The 21,383-nt window shown below is 40.2% G+C and overlaps 2 protein-coding genes across 2 annotated transcripts; both read right to left on the bottom strand.

Moving 5' to 3' along the window:
• Positions 1-1,691: 1,691 nt before the first annotated feature.
• LOC121808874 lies at positions 1,692-3,320 on the bottom strand. The gene has a single exon (XM_042209439.1). The coding sequence runs from the start codon at positions 3,318-3,320 to the stop codon at positions 1,692-1,694; it is 1,629 nt and encodes a 542-aa protein (XP_042065373.1).
• Positions 3,321-10,155: 6,835 nt separating this feature from the next.
• On the bottom strand, positions 10,156-10,877 carry LOC121807357 (protein indeterminate-domain 16-like). The gene has a single exon (XM_042207577.1). The coding sequence runs from the start codon at positions 10,705-10,707 to the stop codon at positions 10,336-10,338; it is 372 nt and encodes a 123-aa protein (XP_042063511.1). The 5' UTR covers positions 10,708-10,877; the 3' UTR covers positions 10,156-10,335.
• Between the last annotated feature and the right edge of the window lie 10,506 nt (positions 10,878-21,383).

Raw genomic sequence — 21,383 nt, 5'->3', positions numbered from 1 at the left:
CCCACGCTGAACTCGACATCCCGTCGCCGCTTGTTTGTTGAACTGTCATACGGTCTTGCGCTCGCCGGAGATGATGGCGTAGCAGTTCCAACACCTCATCGCGAGAGCGAAGAGTGTCTATGACGGCTTGGGCTCGAATCTCTCCCGGAAGGAAGGTATGCAAGGTGGGTGGAGCTCGACCATAGACCACCTCGAAAGGAGTCATGCCCGAAGCCGAATGGGTGCTGGTGTTATAACAGTACTCTGCCCATGCTAGCCACTTATTCCACTGCTTCGGTCGGTCAGATGAAAAACAACGCAGGTACATCTGCAAACACCGGTTCAAAACCTCCGTCTGCCCATCTGTTTCGGGGTGATAGGCGGAACTCATCTTCAATGTTGTTCCCGTGGCCCGAAACAATTCCTTCCAAAATGAGCTGAGGAAAATAGGGTCACGATCAGACACGATCGACCTTGGAATGCCATGAAGACGAACCACCTCGTTCGTGAACAGCTTCGCCACCTTCCGGGCTGTGAATGGGTGTCGAAGGCCTATGAAATGACCATACTTGGAAAGACGGTCAATGACGACAAAAATGCAGTCGAACCCCCTGCCTTCGGTAGACCGGAAACGAAGTCCATGCTAATATCCTCCCAAATACGGTCCGGAATTGGTAGGGGCTGCAAGAGACCGGCGGGAGACTTTGTTTCGGTCTTATGCCTCTGACACGTTGCACAAGCCACGATGAAATTTGGACCTGCCTCATCATTCCAGGCCAAAAAACGTTTGAAGCAATCCTGCGGTATGTTCGGTAGGCGCTAGAATGTCCACCGGTAGGCGTGATATGGAACTCTTCCAGCAGCCTCGGTATCCATGGGGAATGGGGGGGACCACGATCCTCCCTTTGTAAAACAGAGTGTCGTGCACCAGCTCGTAATGAGGGGAGGTTGGCTGTCCGGCCTCCAGCGCAGATTTGATTTTTGATAGGGCCGGGTCCGAGGACAAAGTTGCCTGAATCGTTGACCATTCCGGCCATGACGGAGTTGAGATGGTCGAGAGTTCCAGCACTTCCTCATCTCGACGGGAGAGGGCGTCGGCCGCCCTATTTAGCTTTCCTTCCTTGTATACGATAGTGAAATCGTAACCCAATAACTTTGCCGCCCAATTTTGTTGCGCTGGAGTTGCTAGTGGATGAGCCAACAGTTGACTCAGACTGCGCTGATCCGTGTGAATGACAAAGCGGCGGCCCAACAAGTAGGGGCGCCAATGATGGATCGCGAGGACGAGGGCCATGAGCTCCTTCGCATAGGCTGATTTTGCTAAACTGCGAGAGGACAAGGTTTTGCTGAAGTAGGCCACCGGTTGACGTTCCTGCATTAATACCGCCCCTAGGCCTCGGCCCGAGGCATCACATTCAATCACAAATTCCTTCGTGAAATCTGGCATACGAAGTAAAGGTGCGGAAGTCAATGTTTTTTTAAGAGCGTCGAAAGCGGAGGCTGCCGCCGTCGGCCAAATCCAGGCAGCTTTGGCGTGGGGCGTCAGTGGTGTCTTTAAGAGCTCCGTAAGGGGGGCTGCGATCTTGCCGTAGTCGCGGATAAAGCGGCGATAATACCCTGTTAAGCCGAGAAATCCGCGAACACTCTTTAAAGAAGTCGGAGTCGGCCAGCGGAGGACCGCCGAGATCTTGGCGGGGTCCATTTTAACACCCTCAAAAGGACACGATAAGCCCAAGATACTCGACGCTGTCCCGCCCAAGAAGGCACTTTTTGGAGTTGACGACGAGGGCGTGAGCGTGCAAGGCTTCAAAAACACGTCGAAGGTGGCGCATATGGTCTGCCCAGGTCGTGTTATAGACGAGGATGTCGTCAAAGAAAACCAAGACGAACTTGCATAGCGCCGGTCTGAAGATGTCGTTCATCAAGCTCTGGAACGTTGCCGGGGCGTTGGTGAGGCCGAACGGCATAACCAGGAACTCATAATGACCGGAATGTGTGCGAAACACCGTCTTGGGTACGTCGTTAGGGGCAACCCGGATTTGGTGATAGCCGGCTTTCAGGTCGATCTTGCTGAACCACTTGGCCCCATGTAGTTCGTCAAGTAATTCCTGTATCACTAGAATAGGGTATTTGTCGGGAATGGTCCGCTTGTTCAGTTCCCTGTAATCGACGCAAAATCTCCAAGAGCCGTCCTTCTTACGCACGAGGAGTACCGGGCTAGAAAAAGGGCTAGTACTTGGCTGAATCACCCCGGAAGTCAACATCTCGGCGACGAGCCTCTCCATTTCATCTTTCTGTAAATGATTATACCGATATGGGCGGACAGAGACGGGGTCAGTACCTGGTCGCAGAGGTATGCGATGGTCAGTGCGGCGGCAGGGGGGTAAACCCGCGGCCTCCCGTGTGATCGAAGGGAACTCCTCTATCAGTTTCAGCAGTTGCGATTGGGCTGCCTGCGATAGGGACGAGCTGATCCCGAAAGGCTCCGCCACGACCTCTTTCTGTACCGAATGGAGGACCCAGCAACAGTCCCCTTCCTCGAGGCAGCGGAGGTCCTTGGAGGAGCAGGCCCGCCGCATTAGAGTTGGATCGCCTTTGAGCGAAACGGGTCGGCAGTCGACTGAAAAATCCGTGGAAGAGTGCTGCCAATTTGCCCAAACGTATCCGAGAGAAGCGAGCCACGATACCCGCAAAATTACGTCGATGTTCTGGAGGGGAAAGACATAGCATGAAACCACAAACTCCTCCTTCTCTAATGTAAGAAAAACGCCCCTGCAGAGCCCTGCTTCTCGTCGTGTGGTCCCGTCGCCCAACACCACCGAGTAGGGCGATGTGGGAGTAATCGGCAGCTGGAGCCGTTGGGCACACTGTTCTGAAATGAAACAGTAGTTAGCGCCGCTATCCACCATCACCTTGACCTGTTGTGAGTCGATTTCCCTAAATAATTTCATTGTATTGGTCGTGTCCAGCCCATTCAGGGATAGGACGGAGAGCTGCGGCTCCACGTCGGTGTCCAAAAGTTCTGACTCCTCAGGATCTGAATCAACGGCTGATCCTTCTTCCTCCTCGCAGATCAGGACGTTGAGCGTCTTGGGGGGGCATCTATGAGTCAGCTCGAACTTCAGGCCGCACTTGACACAGGTCCCTGCTGCTATGTGCCGCCTATATTCCTCTAGAGACACGTTCCGAAAGCGTTTGGATATGGGTCTTGACGAGCCAGAGGAGTGAGAGGGGGATTGGGAGTACCCGTTTGAGAAAGAGCGAGCTGGCTGGTTTGCATATGCGTGTGCCTGGGTGGACGACTTGGTGGGCGCTGATGGCGGGGGCTGGGCGGATGCCATCAATGTCCAACGCCAATTCGACCGCATCCTCATACGTAGTGATTTTGGCGGCCTTCATTTGTAGACGGACCCCAGGGCGAAGTGTAGCCATAAAAAATCCCAGGTATTGATGACACGAGATATCTGGAACCTGTGCGAGTCGCGCCTCGAAAGCAGCCACAAAGTCCGTTAGGGAGCCAGTGTGACGGACTGCGGCGAATGCTTCATATTCATTCAAAGCTCCATTGCCTCCAAAACGTTTCATCAATTCCCTTGCAAATCGAGCCCACGTCAGATCTGGGATTCGTTGTCGTAACAACTGGTACCAAGGGAGGGCAGCGCCTGCCAGAGCTACCATGGCGATGCCAACCCGGTGCTCGGGAAGGGTTTCCGCGATCAGAAAAACTGCTCTACCCTTGCAAGCCACGCGAGGGCCTCTGAGCCGTCAAAGGTAGGTATGGGTGACGTCGATACACCACCCGTAGATGTCGACTTTGATTCCCGATTCGCCGAGGTGGCCTCGTCCTCAGGTCCGGACTTATCCTTCAGCTTGAGTGAAGCGAACCCTGCGCGCATCTCCTCGCACATGGCGTTCAGATTTGAACGCACCTCCATTACTTGGTCGTCGGTGCGGTGGAATTGGGCATTCAGTTCAGTCACCGCCGCGTCCAACAAGATTCTGCCTTGTTCCAGATTTTCCGCAGCCTTCTCCAATTCTTCCAGTCGCGCGTCCGATCGAGAGCTAACCATCGTTCACCGCACCAATTGATAGGAGTGAAAGGCCAATTGACGTAACGAAAGAGAACGAGCACTTTTTATTGAAAGGAAATTAAGGGAATAACAATCCTCCGCAGAGGCCTACGACCAAGTCGTCCAAAACAATTGATCTTCCACGATATTCTGGACTCCCTAGCTTACACTTATTTATACTGTAAAATAAATACTAGAATGCATAAAATTAGGAATCCCGTGATTTGCTCCATTTACTCCTTTGCAGCCTTGATTTAGGAATCCCATGATTTGCTTCATTTACTCCTTCGCAGCCATGATTTTCTCACTTCCAGCTAACTGCCCCTTATGATCTGCTTCCTTGATTCTCTCACTTCCACTAACTGCCTTCCCACTTCCTCGGCAGCTGTAAACCTTCCAGCCGTTGATCGTATCACAGAGCCAATTTCAGTTTAATGTTACACTGTACTGTTTCTCTCAGTTATAAGCTTTTATATCATTATATATCATAAATGAATACTCATAGTCTTACAAGAAATAATAACCTAATTTGCTGGCTACTTTTCTTGCATCTATTTGTTTCTACAATCTTGACTATGTCACTTATGTAAGGCACTCTGATAGAAAGAAGATATACATTGCTTTGACTTATAAGGAGTCAATTGTGGGTGGCCACTGGCCAGTTCCACCATATTCAGGTTATAATATATTTATATGCAATGCATGCATACACTCTTCTGAGTTTGATTGTTTCTGAGGAGAAATAAATACTTTAATGCTAGGGCTGAAGCAAGAAACAAGGTCTTGCCCTGTAAAGTTGCCACTCATTGTTTCAATGATCCTAGACTTGTTTATGTATCTCTTGTGTCATAATTATGGTATGTATGGAATGAACAAATGTGCCGTTGTTGGGAGATGAGGTGGGAGCTTCTCAGGCAACCTTTTCTGGCTTGAAATCCTTTCTGATGCATGGTTGAACATCACTTAAACCATTTTCTTCCACAGCTACGACATACTAACTTGCTACCATCCTCATCTGTATCAGTAGAGAAGCATGTAGATACAGGGTCTTTCTTATATTATATGTATGAAAATCCTTGATTTCTACAAGGTTGACTAATTAATCTTATTTTTCTCGTTTGAGCTGCTGTATATGAGGTTTATTAGGATGCTGCAAGCCTGCAGGCTTTCAGGTTTGATGAAAATTCCAGATATAAATATATACAGTATTCTTGTCAAGGTGCATCACTAGTGTTTTTATGGCCTAAGTGGCTAAGATTGTAATCTCAGTTTTCTAGATTTTGAAAATGTAGAAAACTGCCAGCAAGTTCTTCTAACGAGGGAGAGGAACTCAAATCGTTCTTTGCATAGTTTTTAACTTCCACATGTCTGAAATAGTATGTTGTAGCTCAAACACATTAGCTTTGGCCTATGATTACCTTTCAAGACTAGCAACTGAAGCTTAACTTTCCACTATGGGAGATAAAGATCATGTGCTTTAAAGTGAGCCAATGGTCAGGGTCGCAAAGTAAAAATTACTAATCATTTTAGTATGCATCGTTATAGGTTTGTCACAATCATGGTCACAAAGTAAGAATTCCCATTTCAATTTATTATGCATCACTTGCACCAATCGCTATCTTGGTCATGAAGTGACAATACTGATTCCTTTTATGATACATCAGTCGTATTTGTGAATATTCTGCTACAACTACAGGTAACAGATGATCATTATTTCATTAGTGCAGTTGGTATCCTCTCGTTTCAAAGGTCACTCTTGCAGGATGGTCGATTTGATATTGGCTCTCACCAAAAGTCTGATTGAATGTGATGTTAACTGCTCAAAGAGATAGCACCGGGTAACTTGATCAAAACTTTTATTTTTTCGATGAGTGGCATGTGTTTTGGTGAAGATTATACCATAGTTCTGTGGATTGAAATTCTGCAGTTGAGAAAGGTGATTGAAATAAGATGAAAGCAATAGGATGGTGACCACAGCATTAGTACCAGTTGCATGTGCAATTAGGCATAGATCTACATTCTCTCATCACATCAAGATCTTGTGTAAATTGTAATATGGTCGTTTGTCTGGTATCACTATACTCTTATCCATTCTTGTTCTTTCATAAAATTAAAATCATAGCCCGCCACAGAGTTTCTATCTTGAACTGGGTTTTCTGTCTTTTAGACATCACATTTCGTGTAGAGTATACTTAAGATGCAACATGATGTATAGTGCTTAGTCTTATTGGACACTTGGACCACCATGAACTCTTTCTGGCTAGCTAGCATAAACATATATAGTTAGGAGTTAAAAAAGGCCTTGATATGTAGCCATTAATGCAATAGAAGCATGAGGTAGTCCTTCCACATACCAATTTTCATCAACTCGGATAAATCTCTCCTTTACATCAACTGAAGTCTTAGCTGGGTGTCTACCTTGACTGATAGATTGAATAACAATACATATGATTAAGTATTTTCAAGAGTTACATGTTAGAACCAACTCGACTCTTATGATTTATCAAGGGAAGAAGCTAAGTTTGCCGATTCAAGCTAACATGTTATTTTCATGTTTGTTTGTTTTTTTTGTCGGTTTTATGTTTAGGAAAAATTTCAGTAAAATGGCATACGATATTATATTTGAAGACAAGCAGGTGGGACTAGATGAAATTGGGACTAATTGTATTGGGTTTCTCCACGAAATTTATGTTCGTTAAGTTGTTTCATGTGTTATCTCAACACAAGGCTTGTTCTGAAGTTTTATGTTGTTTTCTCTTCTACTTCTGTCAAGCAAATTTATTTGCCCAGCCTCTGAGCCTGGCACTAAAATCAGAGGTGGGGGACGAGACTTGTACACGTTTAGAACGGACATGGGCGCGATGGGGACTTGAGGGAAGTAGTAGCAACATCCCACATGAAGCCGGCCGGCAGGAACAAGACAAGAGCAATAATAATTGAAGATTTGGAGTGAATAATGAATCACTTTATGGTATGTACACTTATTTGTGGGCAATGATAAAAGCAACCCACTCCATTACTGTTGCAATATGTATAAATTTCCAGTGCAAAGCCATTTCCAGATTGTCAGTGTTTGAGTCCCACAAAAAGATGAAACTTTAATAGTCACCTTCAAAAGTGATCTCTGCCATGATGCTTTCTGTACATCGTCTAAAATGGATGAAATTAATGAATAAATTTCACCTTGAAACTTATTTCTGCCACTTTTCTCTTTTCTATATTTTGGAAATTTACTGTGTATACATGGTCATGTACACTAACTATTCCTTGATCAGAGGCAGTAAAAACAATAGGAATGCATCCAAATATGTAAACATCTGAAATCTTTGTCATGAGTTAAATTCCCAAGGAACTTGTTTTCACTAGAGGGGTGTGACTTTTTGTCTGGGTGTGCGACTTTTCCAACTATTTTTAAACTTATGTATATATAGATTGTGTTAATCCTACTGTATACTACTCCCTCTCCCTCGTTCATGAAATATTGTCTAGTTTGACTCGGCACGGGTTTTAAGATATGTGAAGAAAGTGAGTTGAAAAAGTGAGTTGAATGAGAGTCACAATTTTATAATAGAATGTGAGTGTAAAAAGTTAGTGGAAAGTGGAGTTCATTTATCAAAAATAGAAAAAAAAGCAAAGTGGACAACTTTTCACGGACGGACCAAAATGACAAAACTGGACAACATTTCACGGAGGGGAGGGAGGGAGTAGCATTGAATAGTAAATGTAGAAATATATTAACATAGTAGAACGATTGAATGAGTGAAGGTGTAAGTTAGAGTTGGTCATTCTGTGCAGTTGTTGGCTCAATTTAGGACAAATCTCACCATGTTCTTGACTTAGGTATCTCATTTAATAACAAATTCACGTGTTAACGGAAAAATAAAATAGATAAGTGAATCTTTATTAACAATTTATTTGATATATAAAGTAAATTAAATTCAAATAAATAAATTATTGAATTGAAGATCTTTTTCACAAAATCATAACAAAAATGGGTTATGTGATTGCAAGTGTCTATTGTTTCGAGAAAAGTATTAAGTGTTACTAACATTTATAATGCAATTAAGGATGTTAATTTATGTTTGTAAATATACTACCAACCTTTTAAACAACATTTCCGTTTGGTATCCCAACTAAAATTAGGAGAAGTGTTTTAAGAGCATCCACAACGGTGTGGACTAGCAATAGCTCATCCTAAAACTCCTCTTGCCACATCATCATGACTAACAACTGCGGTGTACACTAGCAATAGCCCTAGTCCATGCCCTAACTCTAGGGCTTTTTATTCGTCCTTCCCGTTAGCCACACACAATGGTGGACTACCCGAACGCCTAGCCACTCGCCGGCGGCTAAGGCTCCGGCTAGTCCACCGATGTGGATGCTCTAATACAAAAGATTTACTACATAATTTGTGTTCGACTTAAGAACACTTTCTTTTGCGTCATATGTGCTTTTTTTTCAAAAAAAAAATCAACCCAAGTAATTTTGTTTCTATATATGTGTCCTTTAGTTTTTGGTAGTGCAAGTTCGAATATATTAGGCATTGGAAATCTCAAATTTGGGATCTTGCAAATGGAACCTTCAACCCAAGTGACATTTTTTTAGCTTCAATCTTTTCGACAAATTCGTTTTGATGAAAATATGTAAAGGAGTGACATAAAAACTAAATTTTTAGGGCTAGAATTGAAATTTTATAACCTGATAAGATAACAATTCTTCAATTAGCCCGCATTCAATTAACCTAGAACCCTAATATAGCTGATCTAAACCTAATGAGCATACCCGATTAAGATCCCTATCATAAACACAATAAATGAAGTACTCCCTATTAAGACCAAGTGGATTCAAAATTCTTGGAAGTTATGAAATTTGCTCATGCTTCGACCAACCATATAAACACAAAATCCAACAATCAACTTAAGCTTTATACACTTACGCTGAAGCCTAACATAATTTTTAAACATTGATGAGTATTAATTTGTTTGTAACTAGATAGCTACCTAGCTAAGAAAGAAGATTAAGAAAAACATGGATCATGTCATCAAATGATATGATGTATATAGAGAGAGAGAGATCAGAGATGGAAAGAAAGTCAGATAGACTTGGTTGATGGTTTTAGTAAATTTTATGATCTTATCACATAAACGTCGTCGTCTTCTTATTCAGTGTAGGATTGCAGAGATGAATAGTAGGTGTTTGCATTATGGGTGAATAAAAAAGCTGAATGCACTGCAATTGTGTACAGCTATGCTGTCTTTTTGTTAATTGAATTGGTGTTTACTTTTTGTGCTGATTCATTTGCCTTTTTCTAATATCTCTAAAAAACTGACCATGACCATGACCATCGCATACATATGTTGTTATCACTTGAACTTTTAAGACTTTGTACACACCACATTTGGTCACTTCGTAATACTTGATTTGTATTCTTATTTATTAAGATAAATTGGATGTTTAGAATATCCCAAAACCCTTGATTGAGTACATGAAATTTTGTAATAATATGTTTCCTTCAGAGAATGGTGTAGTGTAGTCCATGTATAGCTAGTGTTCTAAATCTTGGTGATGACCTTAATTCCTACATGGGTTCGAAATACAATATATTCCCTCCGTCCACAAAAAATAGACAAGGTGAATGACACGAGTTTTAATGTATAACTAGTAAAGTAAGAGAAAATAAATGAGAGAAAAGGTAGTGGAATGGGTGTTAGTGGATTGTGGGGTCCAAATTTAGAATAATGTGTGAGGTTAGTATTGGTTGAAAGTTTTCCTTTTTGAACTTAGTCTATTCGTGGACGGACCAAAATAGCAAAACTTGTCTATTTTTCGTGGATGGAGGGAGTACTACTTTATAATTTTGTTTTTTGTGATGTGATATATATGACCTCAAAGATTACATTATATCCTATAGGAGCATATATAACTGAAATCGTACTCAGTGAAATTAAATTGATTGATTATGCAAAATTCGGATCCAATATTTGTACTATAAGCTAGGTTTTTCATCTACAAGATTAATCAGTACTGCCTACATAAAATCCAGATTTTCATGCATAAAATAAAGGGAAAGAAGAAGAAAAGAAAAGCCCTTGTTACCTTTTAAGAATTTAAAGAAAGAAAATTGATAGCTTTACCTGGTGAAATATGTAAATCAACCCCATCTTAATCATTTGAATCCATCATCAACCCTCCCAATCCCAATATTTGATATACTACAAGATATTTTGATAAATGAAAGAGGAAATATAGTGTTATTTATTAGTAGTAGTATGAAAATGAAGAGAGATCAATTAGTAGGCCTAAACTTGTGCCTGCAGGAGAGACATGTGATCTCCATGCCGGCTGCTCTCTCCCTCATCTTGTGGGCCCTCTGGACCTCCTCCCTCGCCCTCTCCCACAGGCTCCGCGCCCTCAAAAACTCCGTCTGCGCCACCTCCATCTCCCTCCGACTCATCTCCATCACGTGCTCCGCGTACGCCTTCTCCACGCCCGCCAGCCTCATCTGCTCCGCTGCCTCCCACTTCAGGGCCTCCACCGAGGGCCCCCCCACGCTTATCGACAGCTGGAGGTCCACCGAGGGGCTTTGGCCCGGCCATGGAAGAGGATGTGGGGTGCTTGAGTAGGAGAGTAGTTGCATTTCTTGATGATCTTGTTCCATTGATGATTAGAGAGAGATAGAGAAAATATCAGTTAGGGTTAGGGGGAAAAAATGGGGTTGTAAATTGTAATATATAAGAAAAAATTGTGAGTTTCCAATAGAAGATACCCTACTTTTTTCCCCATGCAAAAGGATTGGGGGGGACCAACAATGTATGTTAGGCTCATCATGAGGAGGACTACCATGATTTTTTTTTATAACTTTATTGAATGTATGATCCTATGAATTTGTATATGTGTGATTGATTAGTGAAAATGTGTGGGTGTGGGTGTGTGTGTTTGGGTTGAGTTTGGATTGTAGGTTAATTATTATGAAATGCTTGTTTTAGAATTTCATTTCATTGTATTAGAAACTGGGGGTTTTGTTTCATTGTAAAGGAGATTTTTTCTTTTCGAGAGTTGAGTTTGATTAGTATTGTCTGGAATTTGTTAGGATACAAACCACTAATAGTTGAAAGTAATATATAAGAGCTATCGGCAGCTCTATTAGCATGCAACTTTTTGAAAAGTGTCCCATAAACAAACCGTGAAAACTTACTCTAAAACGGACAATATCATGTATAGTTGTGAGCACTGAATCCCATAGGATCATGATTTCTTACACTGATTCCAAATTTCATATGTTGGTGCGTTTTTTAGTTTAGGGTTCATGTTTAGTAAATTCATGTTTAGTTTATATATTGTCTATAATATTATTTCACCACATAAATGTTTTTGAGATAATATGAATTTTATCTATTTATATATGTAAAATATGTACTTTTTTGGCTACACTAATTAAAATTTTATGTATTTAATAATTATTTAAATTTTACCATTCACTTATTTTAAATACTCTTAATATTTAATTTACTTAAAATGTTTAATATATATTTTTGTTATATGTCACTATTAATTATAATATATTACTCACTAAATTTAATATATTTTGTAAAAGTATATTTAATTTTATATTTGCAAGGTAAAAGGGTTCGACCAATAATTGAACCGGTCGGACCGATTGAACCGTGAACCAGTAGTCTCGCTGGTTCACTGGCCGGTCCGGTTTTTAAAACATTGATCTTAACTGTCATTAGCTTATCTTAAGAGATTGCAAGTGCTCATCTTTGTCACTTGAGCTAGCTCTACACACAAAATATATATTTTAGGATTATTATAGAGTATTATTTGACCTCGAATACTAGTAGTATAATAAAAGCATCCAATATATACTCGTTAGTCGTTTCACACTTAATTAAACAAGAGTACCTAACAGTCTTCTTGGGAACCCAGACGAAAATTGTAAATTTTGTTTTCTACATAAGCATGCATTATGCATACATAGTAAAAGGGTGAAATGCAACTATATGATTACCTCTAGCATCTTCTTGTACAAATTGGAGTACAGTATTCAAAGATATGAATATACATATTCAAACAAAATTGAGAACAGTCATCATGTCAAAGTTTGTGCATCACCTTGTACAGAGTATTCTATATTGAACTCACAAATTAGTTGGTTAATGGGAGAGAAACCGCATTTTACAAAAATGTAAAATATAAATTAAAATATAATCAATAGTCTTGAAGATGGTAACCGAGAGTGATAAGGGATAAAAGGCTAGGCATGGTGAATTGCAGAGAACAAAGTTTATGATTCTCTTATTTCTGTATTTCTGTGTGTTTTACATTGTATACAACGATCTCTTTTTATAGGAGAGAAATACAAGTATATTTGGAAACATATCAATCTATTCTAGGTATAATCACTAATTGGTATTCTCCTAAAATAGATTTATTTCTTTCCTTGATTCTTTCCTTGAATTGTGTCTTCTAGGGTTTGACACTCCCCCTCAAGTTGAGCCGCGGCATCTCCGATGCTCAACTTGCCAAGAACTTCTTTAAACACTTTAGAATCCACAGCTTTGGTTAAGATGTCTGCCAGCTGATCCTCTGACCTCACAAAAGGAAATTTTATGACTCATTTTTCTAGGTTCTCCTTAATGAAATGTCGATCAACTTCCACATGCTTAGTCCTGTCATGTTGCACTGGATTTTCTGAAATACTGATCGTCGCCTTGTTGTCGCAGAATAACTGACTCTTCTGTGTTGGAGGAAATCCTATCTCCGTAAGTAACCTCCGCAACCACATAATCTCCGTTAAACCACTCTTGATTCCTCGGAACTCTGCTTCCGCACTAGATAATGCAACGACCTTTTGTTTCTTGCTTCTCCAAGTGACCAGGTTTCCCCCTACGAACGTGAAGTATCCTCCTGTAGATTTCCTGTCAACTGGATTGCTTGCCCAATCAGCGTCAGTGTATCCATGAACCTCCATATCTCCTCATTTTTCTAGGAGTACTCCGTATCCTACAGTCCCCTTCAGATATCTTACAATCTTCAAGGCAGCCTCCATATGGTCTTCTTGCTGTTTGTGCATAAACTGACTGACTATACCAACTGCATAGGTAATATCTGGTCGAGTATGTGAGAGATAGATCAACTTTCCCACCAATCGTTGATACTTCTCCCGGTCTGCTAGCTTTGCTCCTTCTTCTATCTTCAATCCATGGTTGGGTACCATAGGAATATCTGAGGGCTTGCAATCTAGTAAACCAGTCTCTGCTAGTAAATCCAGTACGTACTTCTTCTGTCTCAGGAAGATTCCCTTCTTCGATCTCAAGACTTCGATTCCAAGGAAATATTTCAGTGCCCCCAACTCTTTCACCTCGAACTCCTTAGATAGATTCTCCTTCAGATTCTTGATTTCCTCTTCATCGTCTCATGTGATAATCATGTCGTCCACATAGATGATCAGACATGTCACCTTACCGTCCTTCTTCTTAATGAACAATGTGTGGTCAGAGTGGCTTTGTTCATACTCATGCTTGAACATTGCCTGGCAGAATCTCCCAAACCATATCCGGGGAGACTGTTTTAGTCCATACAAGGTTTTCCTCAATCTGCACACCTGTCCATCTCCGAATTCTCCAAGAAAACCTGGAGGGGCTTCCATGTAGACTTCCTTATTTTCTTCCAACTCTCCATGTAAAAAGGCGTTAGAGACATCCAGCTGATGTAAAGGCCAATCTCTAGATGCAGCTATAGACAACAATGTTCTAACTGTATTTAGCTTGGCTACCGGAGAGAACGTCTATGCATAATCCACTCCATAGACCTGAGTATATCCCTTAGCCACCAGTCGTGCTATATACCTCTCGATTGAACCATCTGCCCGTCTTTTGATTGTGAAGACCCATCGACATCCTACTGGCTTCTTTCCCTTTGGTAGAGTACACTTCTCCCATGTTCCATTCTTTATTAAGGCATCTATCTCTTTCTTCATTGTCTCCCTCCAATGTTTGTGTTTCATCGCCTCCTCAAAGGATTGAGGAATCTCATCCTCATAAAGGGCAGCTTCAAAAGCTCTAGCCATTTCTGTGAGATGTCCCTGCACAAGATTAGTTACAGAATATTGGGACTTTCGTCCTTTCCAGTCTGGAGAGTATCGCCGAGGAGGAACGCCTCTCGTACTCCTTAGCGGTAACTCATAACCCATGTCTACTTGTTCCTCAATTTCCTCATTCTCCCTGTCACTATTAGTTTCTTCCACAGGAGTAATATTTCCAAAGTTATGACTATTTACCTCAGGATCCCTGACCGGGGTAGATAGCGAGGTGTCGCCGAACTCCTCGTCCTGCACATTAGAACTTGACGGCCCGGCGTTACCGCTAACTGTCTCTGGTGGACCGACGTTTAGAACAGGTTGACTTGGACTCGTCAAGTTTCCCTCCCCCTGACTGTTGTGATTCTCTTCCTGGTTTGGTGTAGGCTCGGGTATTGGTGTAGGTGTAGGTTCGGGTACGGGTGTAGGTGTAGGTTCGGGTATTGGTGTCGGTAGCCAGCCTAGTGAGTCATTTTCCGGAATTTCTGGTCGACTCTCCCCCTGATGGTAACCGAGAGGGATAAGGGATAAAAGGCTAGGCATGGTGAATGGCAGAGAACAAAGTTTATGATTCTCTTATTTCTGTATTTCTGTGTGTTTTACATTGTATACAATGATCTCTTTTTATAGGAGAGAAATACAAGTATATTTGGAAACATATCAATCTATTCTAGGTATTCTTCTAAAATAGATTTATTTCTTTCCTTGATTCTTTCCTTGAATTGTGTCTTCTAGGGTTTGACAAATAGTTCTATAAATAATTTTTTTTATTACTACTGTAAGTTACAGTTGCAATTTAAATGCCTGTAATTCCCACGATTCGAAACAAATACATGTCATTCCTCAAAAAAGAACTTTAAAATTCTAACAACCTACTTTTAGACAAAATTACACCATATTTTTATAAAATGATTACACTTGAAGAACGCGAAAACATTTCACAAATTCTATGAATAAGCAACTATTGGATAAGCTACCATTTCATCAATTTATAATTATGGAAAATCAACTCGTATTTGAGCAATCAAATTTGTATAGACTGTTTCCCAAATTTTATTCCAAAAAACTTTGTACTGTACATAATAATCTAATAATTTCCCTGTCTTATTCAAAGCGACAACATTTACTTTTTTAAAATATCCCACTCCAAATGTCACATTTAAACATCAACCTCTTTACTTTATTCTCTCTCAACTTAACTCATAAATAACACTGTATAAAATTCTATGCCGAATAATACATAAAATTGGACGAAGTATTAATCAATCAAACAAAGTGAAAAAAAAAGTAAATCCCATTCTGGTCATATTTTTATCCACACACAGAGAGGATAAAGATACTACTGAAAAACAACTTTGAATCGAAGAAACCTAACTTTTTTTTTTGGTTACATGAAGAAACCTAACTTTGGTAAAGTAAGTAGTTATTATTTAGAAATCACATGGTTCCAAAGATATAATAATTGAGGTGAAGATTTTGTTGTAATAGAGAGAGAAGTGGAACGCCAATAATTAGAGATCCACGTGCAGTGTGCGTTTTGGGGCCTTCGCTTTAATGAGTAGTTGTGGGCCTTAGCGTGTCGGCCCTTTTGTTTTAACCTTTCACATAAAGCCCAGATCGGCACGTGGGAGCACCCTTTAGGCCCATCATTGTGAAGTATTTCCTCTCTTTCCTTTTTTCCCCTTTTTTCCAATACATTTAAAAATTGTCTATTCAAAACATATCCAGCACGTGCCATCCAGTGAAATTTCCACTTTTTGAAATTGTTAATTTAATTAAGAGAAGGCGAAAAAAAGGTTATCAACTTTTCCCTTTTTCCCTCTAGGGATGACTTGTTTTGAAGGAGTATTAATCAATAATTTTCGGGTATTACGATATTTTCGGGTATCAATAATTTTGGCAAGAGTTTATGCACAACACCTTTTTTTAACTGCACTCGAAATTAATTTCTATACAGTTACTTAATATCTATTCAATATTAGGTTTGAATAAGGCCAAGAAAGGAAAATTCATTGACCTGCTGGGTTTGCTCTATTTAGTCTATAAACCTCACACCAGTTCCTCTTACGATTGATGTGAAACATTGAGTCCGTAACAATCAACCCCCTTAAGGACCAACGTCATCCTTAGTCACGGCTGGTTCTTTGTATTAGAAATCGGTAGAATGATTCATTCTTATTCACTGAAAAAATGTACAGGGAAGTAGAGCTTAAATAGGCTAGGCTATCTCTATACATGGTAAACCTAATTTACATTTATTTGCATTCTATCTATGGTATAAAATGATTCCATATCAAACACGTGTATCATGCTCTTGATCTCGTGTGATTTCTTTCCAACACTTTGTCAGGCCACCACTCTGAGTTCTCGTGGATAACGGCCACATTCTTTGCTCAGCCACCACTTCGAGTCCAGCTACCCAATATCCGAAGCTCAACCCACCATCCAAGTGAAGAGTCCCTAAAACAATTTTTATATTTACACTCTTTCGTTCAAGTATGTTGGATGTGTTCGAAAACTCTAGCTAGTAGGAATAGTATTTTGTTATTCTAAGTTCTTAGTTTAATAATGTAATAATCTTACATGTTATCTTGAATCTTGTTCTTAAGCTAGTTCTATTTAATTTTCGTCATTATCTTGTTAGCTTTTCGTTTATTTATCATTCAACTTTGCTATCATTTTCCTTGTTAAGTTGTGCAAAAAAGCTTTCGGAAAAAAAAATGAAAACCTCTCCAAGTATTTCTTGCATGCTAAAGACGGTTACTCTTAGTAAAGTAGAACTACGTTTGGTAAAGTTGCACTGAAAAAAATGAATTATATTTGTGTTTTTATATAATCCTATTCCAAATCTTGTTATAATCACAAATACTACCCCAATTTTTGCACTTGTGTAAAAATATCAAAATACTCCATCTATTTAATCCTCCCTCCATCCATAAGAATATACACTCTTTACTTTTTAATCCGTTACACAAAAATATGCACTTTCTATTTTCGAAAACTCTTTTCTATCTACTCATTCTCCACTAACAATAATTTAATTACTTTTTCTTTCTATCTCTCTTACTTTATCAATTATGCACTAAAATTCATGGCGAATCCAAAGTGAATATTCTGTTAGGATGGAGGGGTAGCAATTCGGTACCCTATCTTTTCAACGCCTCTGACACTAAATGGACCATCATTCTTGTGTTAGGGTCCATGAGTCCATGTCATGATCCTTGAGCCTTTCCATTTAGAAGGTTAGGTATAGGTATAGCATTTTGATCCATCCTTTTTCACCTTTCCACAAACAAGGATAATTAAATTTGCTGCAATCAAGAACGCTTAAATTTCAAAAAAATCCTTTGCATTTCTGTTCACATAATCTCAGACAAACATGTCACTACGTGGAAACAAACATAGTATGTTTATTACAGGATTATATATATAGATCAAAAATTAAGCTTGCGTCACAATCCAACATGAAGAATTCCAACTTCATTTTGAGAAAAATCAACAGTTTATGATATTAATGAGGAAAAACAAACTAATTAGAATTAATTTACAATTGTAAGTAAGCAACAAACACAATACAACAGACGTGGTACAAACTATATGCGAAGGATAGACTAATTCTTCTCAGACCCTGTGAAGCTAATGAAGGGGATAGCATTTCGTCGTCGTTTGCGACCGAGGTGGGGGAGACGAAACAAAGGCAGAGCAGCCACCAATTTTATCTTACAACAGGGCTATTCTAAGATTTCACCATCTCAACAAAAAAACTACTAGTATAAGAAGGGTACAAGGTATTACTTCAAAATCTTTACTCCTGTTATACAATTGAAGTGGCTTCCACACCATGTCCAAAATAAAAAGAGGTCGGTTGAGAGAAAACGTACAGTCGAAGAAGAGAGAAGCATCATTTCTACAAATGTCTGCTGCCATCACATGAAGTAGCTGAGGGATTTCTTCCTTCTGGACCCCCCTTCACCATAAAGCTCATTCCAATGAAGAAGCTCGGTCATGTTTATCGACTCTGATGAGTACACTTTTTGTGCTCTCGCTGCTAGTTACGTGAAAACACGATTATTAAGAATCCTTGACAAAGGTGTGCGTTTTATAAATGATGCATTCAGTTTGCCACATTCACACACTTGCACACATTCTTACACACACACATGCACGCTCATACGTGTATTGTGAGTGCTGTAGTGTGTGTATATAGTGAGTTATGTATGTGCGTGCGTGTATGTGTTTTTAGTGACTGTGTGTAGTGTGTGTGCGCGCACGCTTAGTGTGTTTTTAGTGACTGTGTATTTAATGATTGTGCAACATGTGTAGTGTGTGCGTGTGCAATTTTTCAAATTCAATTCCATATAGTTCATTTTGCCAAACATAGGATTTTGAATTGAATTCTAATTCAATTCCATCCAATTCCATTCCATGGAATTCCAATTCCGTGTACCAGAATGACCCATAGTGAAGAATGCGTACTTTATTTGTTTTTAGTTTTTTTCAATCTGCCCATATCTGTAGTCTATGCAATGGAGTGATCTATATTAGTCTGAACAGCTGATGCATCTCTCCTCGCAAATTATTTTATGACATAAATAGGATCATATATAGAATCTTGTTATGGCATTGGTGAAACACATTAACATATTATTTCAATTTTATTAATTTAGCTAGTTTGTGTGGCATCATATATTATTATTTTCCTTTTTTCCGATGTCCCTCTTAAAGTGACACGTTTATAATAAAGGAAACAATGCTCTCTCTACACTTAATGCACTGATCGACCCTACATAAAATCTCATGTCAAACAAGAAATGTGATCTAATATCTTTTGGGCTCTTTCTTTCTCTGTAATAATCATTCAACATCATATCTTCCATACTTCAATATAAAATGGACAATCTATATGTTACAATAGAAGAATTACAACTCCATACCTATCTTAAAATATGTCAAATGATAGGGGTTAGCACATTTTGCAGACAAAAAATATTGAAGACTGCTTATTATAAGTCGTTAAATTGTTCAACACATGAACTAATAACATATATAACTAACGGAACCGTATCAACAGATTCTTACAGGAAAATCCAAGTCAAGCAAGGCCGTCTGCTTGCTGCCAAATTTGGTGAAAAGCAAACCACCAGGATGAGACTGCAAAGGAAGTAACCAATTATCGAAAGAATTTGGATATCGCACAAGAAATTACCAAAGGGTGAATGCCCACAGATATGATTTGAAAGTATACTTGATATCAAAGTCACGTTTTGTCATTTGGATCTGTCTCATAATAAGAGTCACATTTCACTTTTACTATGATAAGTAAGTTCCACAATCCATTAATTCACTTCACTCACATTTTATTATAGAACCAATATAAGAAAGTGAGTCTCATATTTCAAACTTTTCTACTTACTATTCTTTATATTTCTTAAAACTCGTGCCCATAACAAATATGACTTGTAATGTGGGACGGAGGGAGTATTTATTTAAAAACATAGAGATATTTGGGAATATAAACCCTTAAGCTAAAAATATACCATCACTTAAATGGCCTATAACAGGACCACGATCGAGCTAAAAAATAAAAATTTCTAAGATGAAGCCAGCTATGGTTTTGTACTAATATTACTCCATAATTAAATAGTTGCGATCTGACACCCTAGACCAATGGCCTCCGAAAAAAGGAAAATTGGCTTCTTAATGCCTCACCCCTCACTTACATCACTAATAATATTAATTATTAGTATTAGTAGTACTACATACCAAGAGCCAGAACTAGAACATGACTGGACTTATAGGAAGTCCCGAGGTGTGTAATTGCACTTATAGAAAGTAGTGAGGTGAAAAATGGACTACTAACCATTCCAAGTGGTGAGGAGAAAAACACAAGGCTGAGAATTTTAGAGTAAACTGAGTAAGATAAAGTGGGAGTAAACTGAGTAAGATAAAGTGGAGGCACTGCACATAATAGAATGAGAAGCAACATGGAAAATCATCTTTTGGAAACTAGAAAAAACCATGAAGCACCACAACTATCAAAATTGGTAACTTTTGTACAAAAATCGAGAAAGGCCATGAGATGAGATGACGAATAAGAGATGCCTATACATTCAGTTAGTCAAGGATTAACTACAAGAAAGCAAGTACAAGTATAATGGATTAACATCAATTACTTGGAAAAAAAGGTCTTAAAGCATCCATAGTAGTGCGAATGTCCCGGTGGACATCCCAAAAACACCTCATGTCACGTCATAAGTACTTCCCACTGCACTGTCATGTCATAAGGACATCACACTGCACAGTGGCGGACATCCCCAAGGACATCCCGAAAGACTTCCCACAATAATAAAAATTCACAAATTCACCAAATTAAACAATTTACGGAATTAAAATTTTGACACAAATACGGAGAAATTACAACCACTTTATTTAAAACAACATACATAGTAAAAAAACATACATAATTATTAAAAAAAATTACATAGTTAAAAAAAACGTTGTCTCACTCCTCGGATTCCCCGCCGCGAGTACCCTCGTCGTCCCCGCCGGTAGTCCCCTCGTCGCCACTCTCCGCCATGTCTCCCAACCCCAAATCGCGCCGCATACTGTTGATGATATCCTTCAGCGACGACCTGTAATGACGATGGGTCGATGTCCGTCATTCAACCATTGCACGTAACAGGGTTTCATGTTGCGCGATGCAGGCGAGTGAGGGGATCTCGGGATCGTTTTGGGTAGGAGCTGCCGATTGGGCCACGGCGGACCCGCTGGCGCTTCCACTCGCCATCTGCGCCGCGGACTTTTGCCCCACCGGGCGACTGCGGCGGGTCGACGTTGAAGGTGTCGGGAACTCTGCCTCGGCGGGGGAGTTCGTGGGAACCAGCACTGCTACTGTACTCCCCGGAGGCGCTGATCTTCGTACGCTTCGGCCAGCCAGATTCAACACCCACAGTAAACTTGGCCGAAGTCTGCACCACAATATACACCTCCCAATAATTGAATTTCCCGAAGCCCGCCGCAGCGTCTTTGAACTGATGGTGAGACAGAAGCTTCACATCCTCGGCAGACATGCCGTTGGTTGCCGAGCGGAGGTTGTTTGTGCAAATGCCAGCGAATCGGCTGAGCTCTTCAGCCGCTCCCACTGTTTCCGGCATTGCTCTCCGTTGTGAGGCTTCCCTCCTGGCGGTTTGAATTGGAGGTAGCTTTGGCTAATGCGCCACCACATCCTGTCGATATGCTGGTTAGCCCTGATA

This window comes from Salvia splendens, chromosome 6 (genome assembly GCF_004379255.2).
Source record: "Salvia splendens isolate huo1 chromosome 6, SspV2, whole genome shotgun sequence".
Taxonomy (NCBI): Eukaryota; Viridiplantae; Streptophyta; class Magnoliopsida; order Lamiales; family Lamiaceae; genus Salvia; species Salvia splendens.
This window is presented reverse-complemented; position numbering and strand designations above follow the sequence as displayed.

Excerpts from the sequence above, each read along its gene's own strand:
- LOC121808874 (XM_042209439.1), bottom strand. The coding sequence starts at position 3,320 with ATGGCATCCGCCCAGCCCCCGCCATCAGCGCCCACCAAGTCGTCCACC.
- LOC121807357 (XM_042207577.1), bottom strand. The coding sequence starts at position 10,707 with ATGGAACAAGATCATCAAGAAATGCAACTACTCTCCTACTCAAGCACC.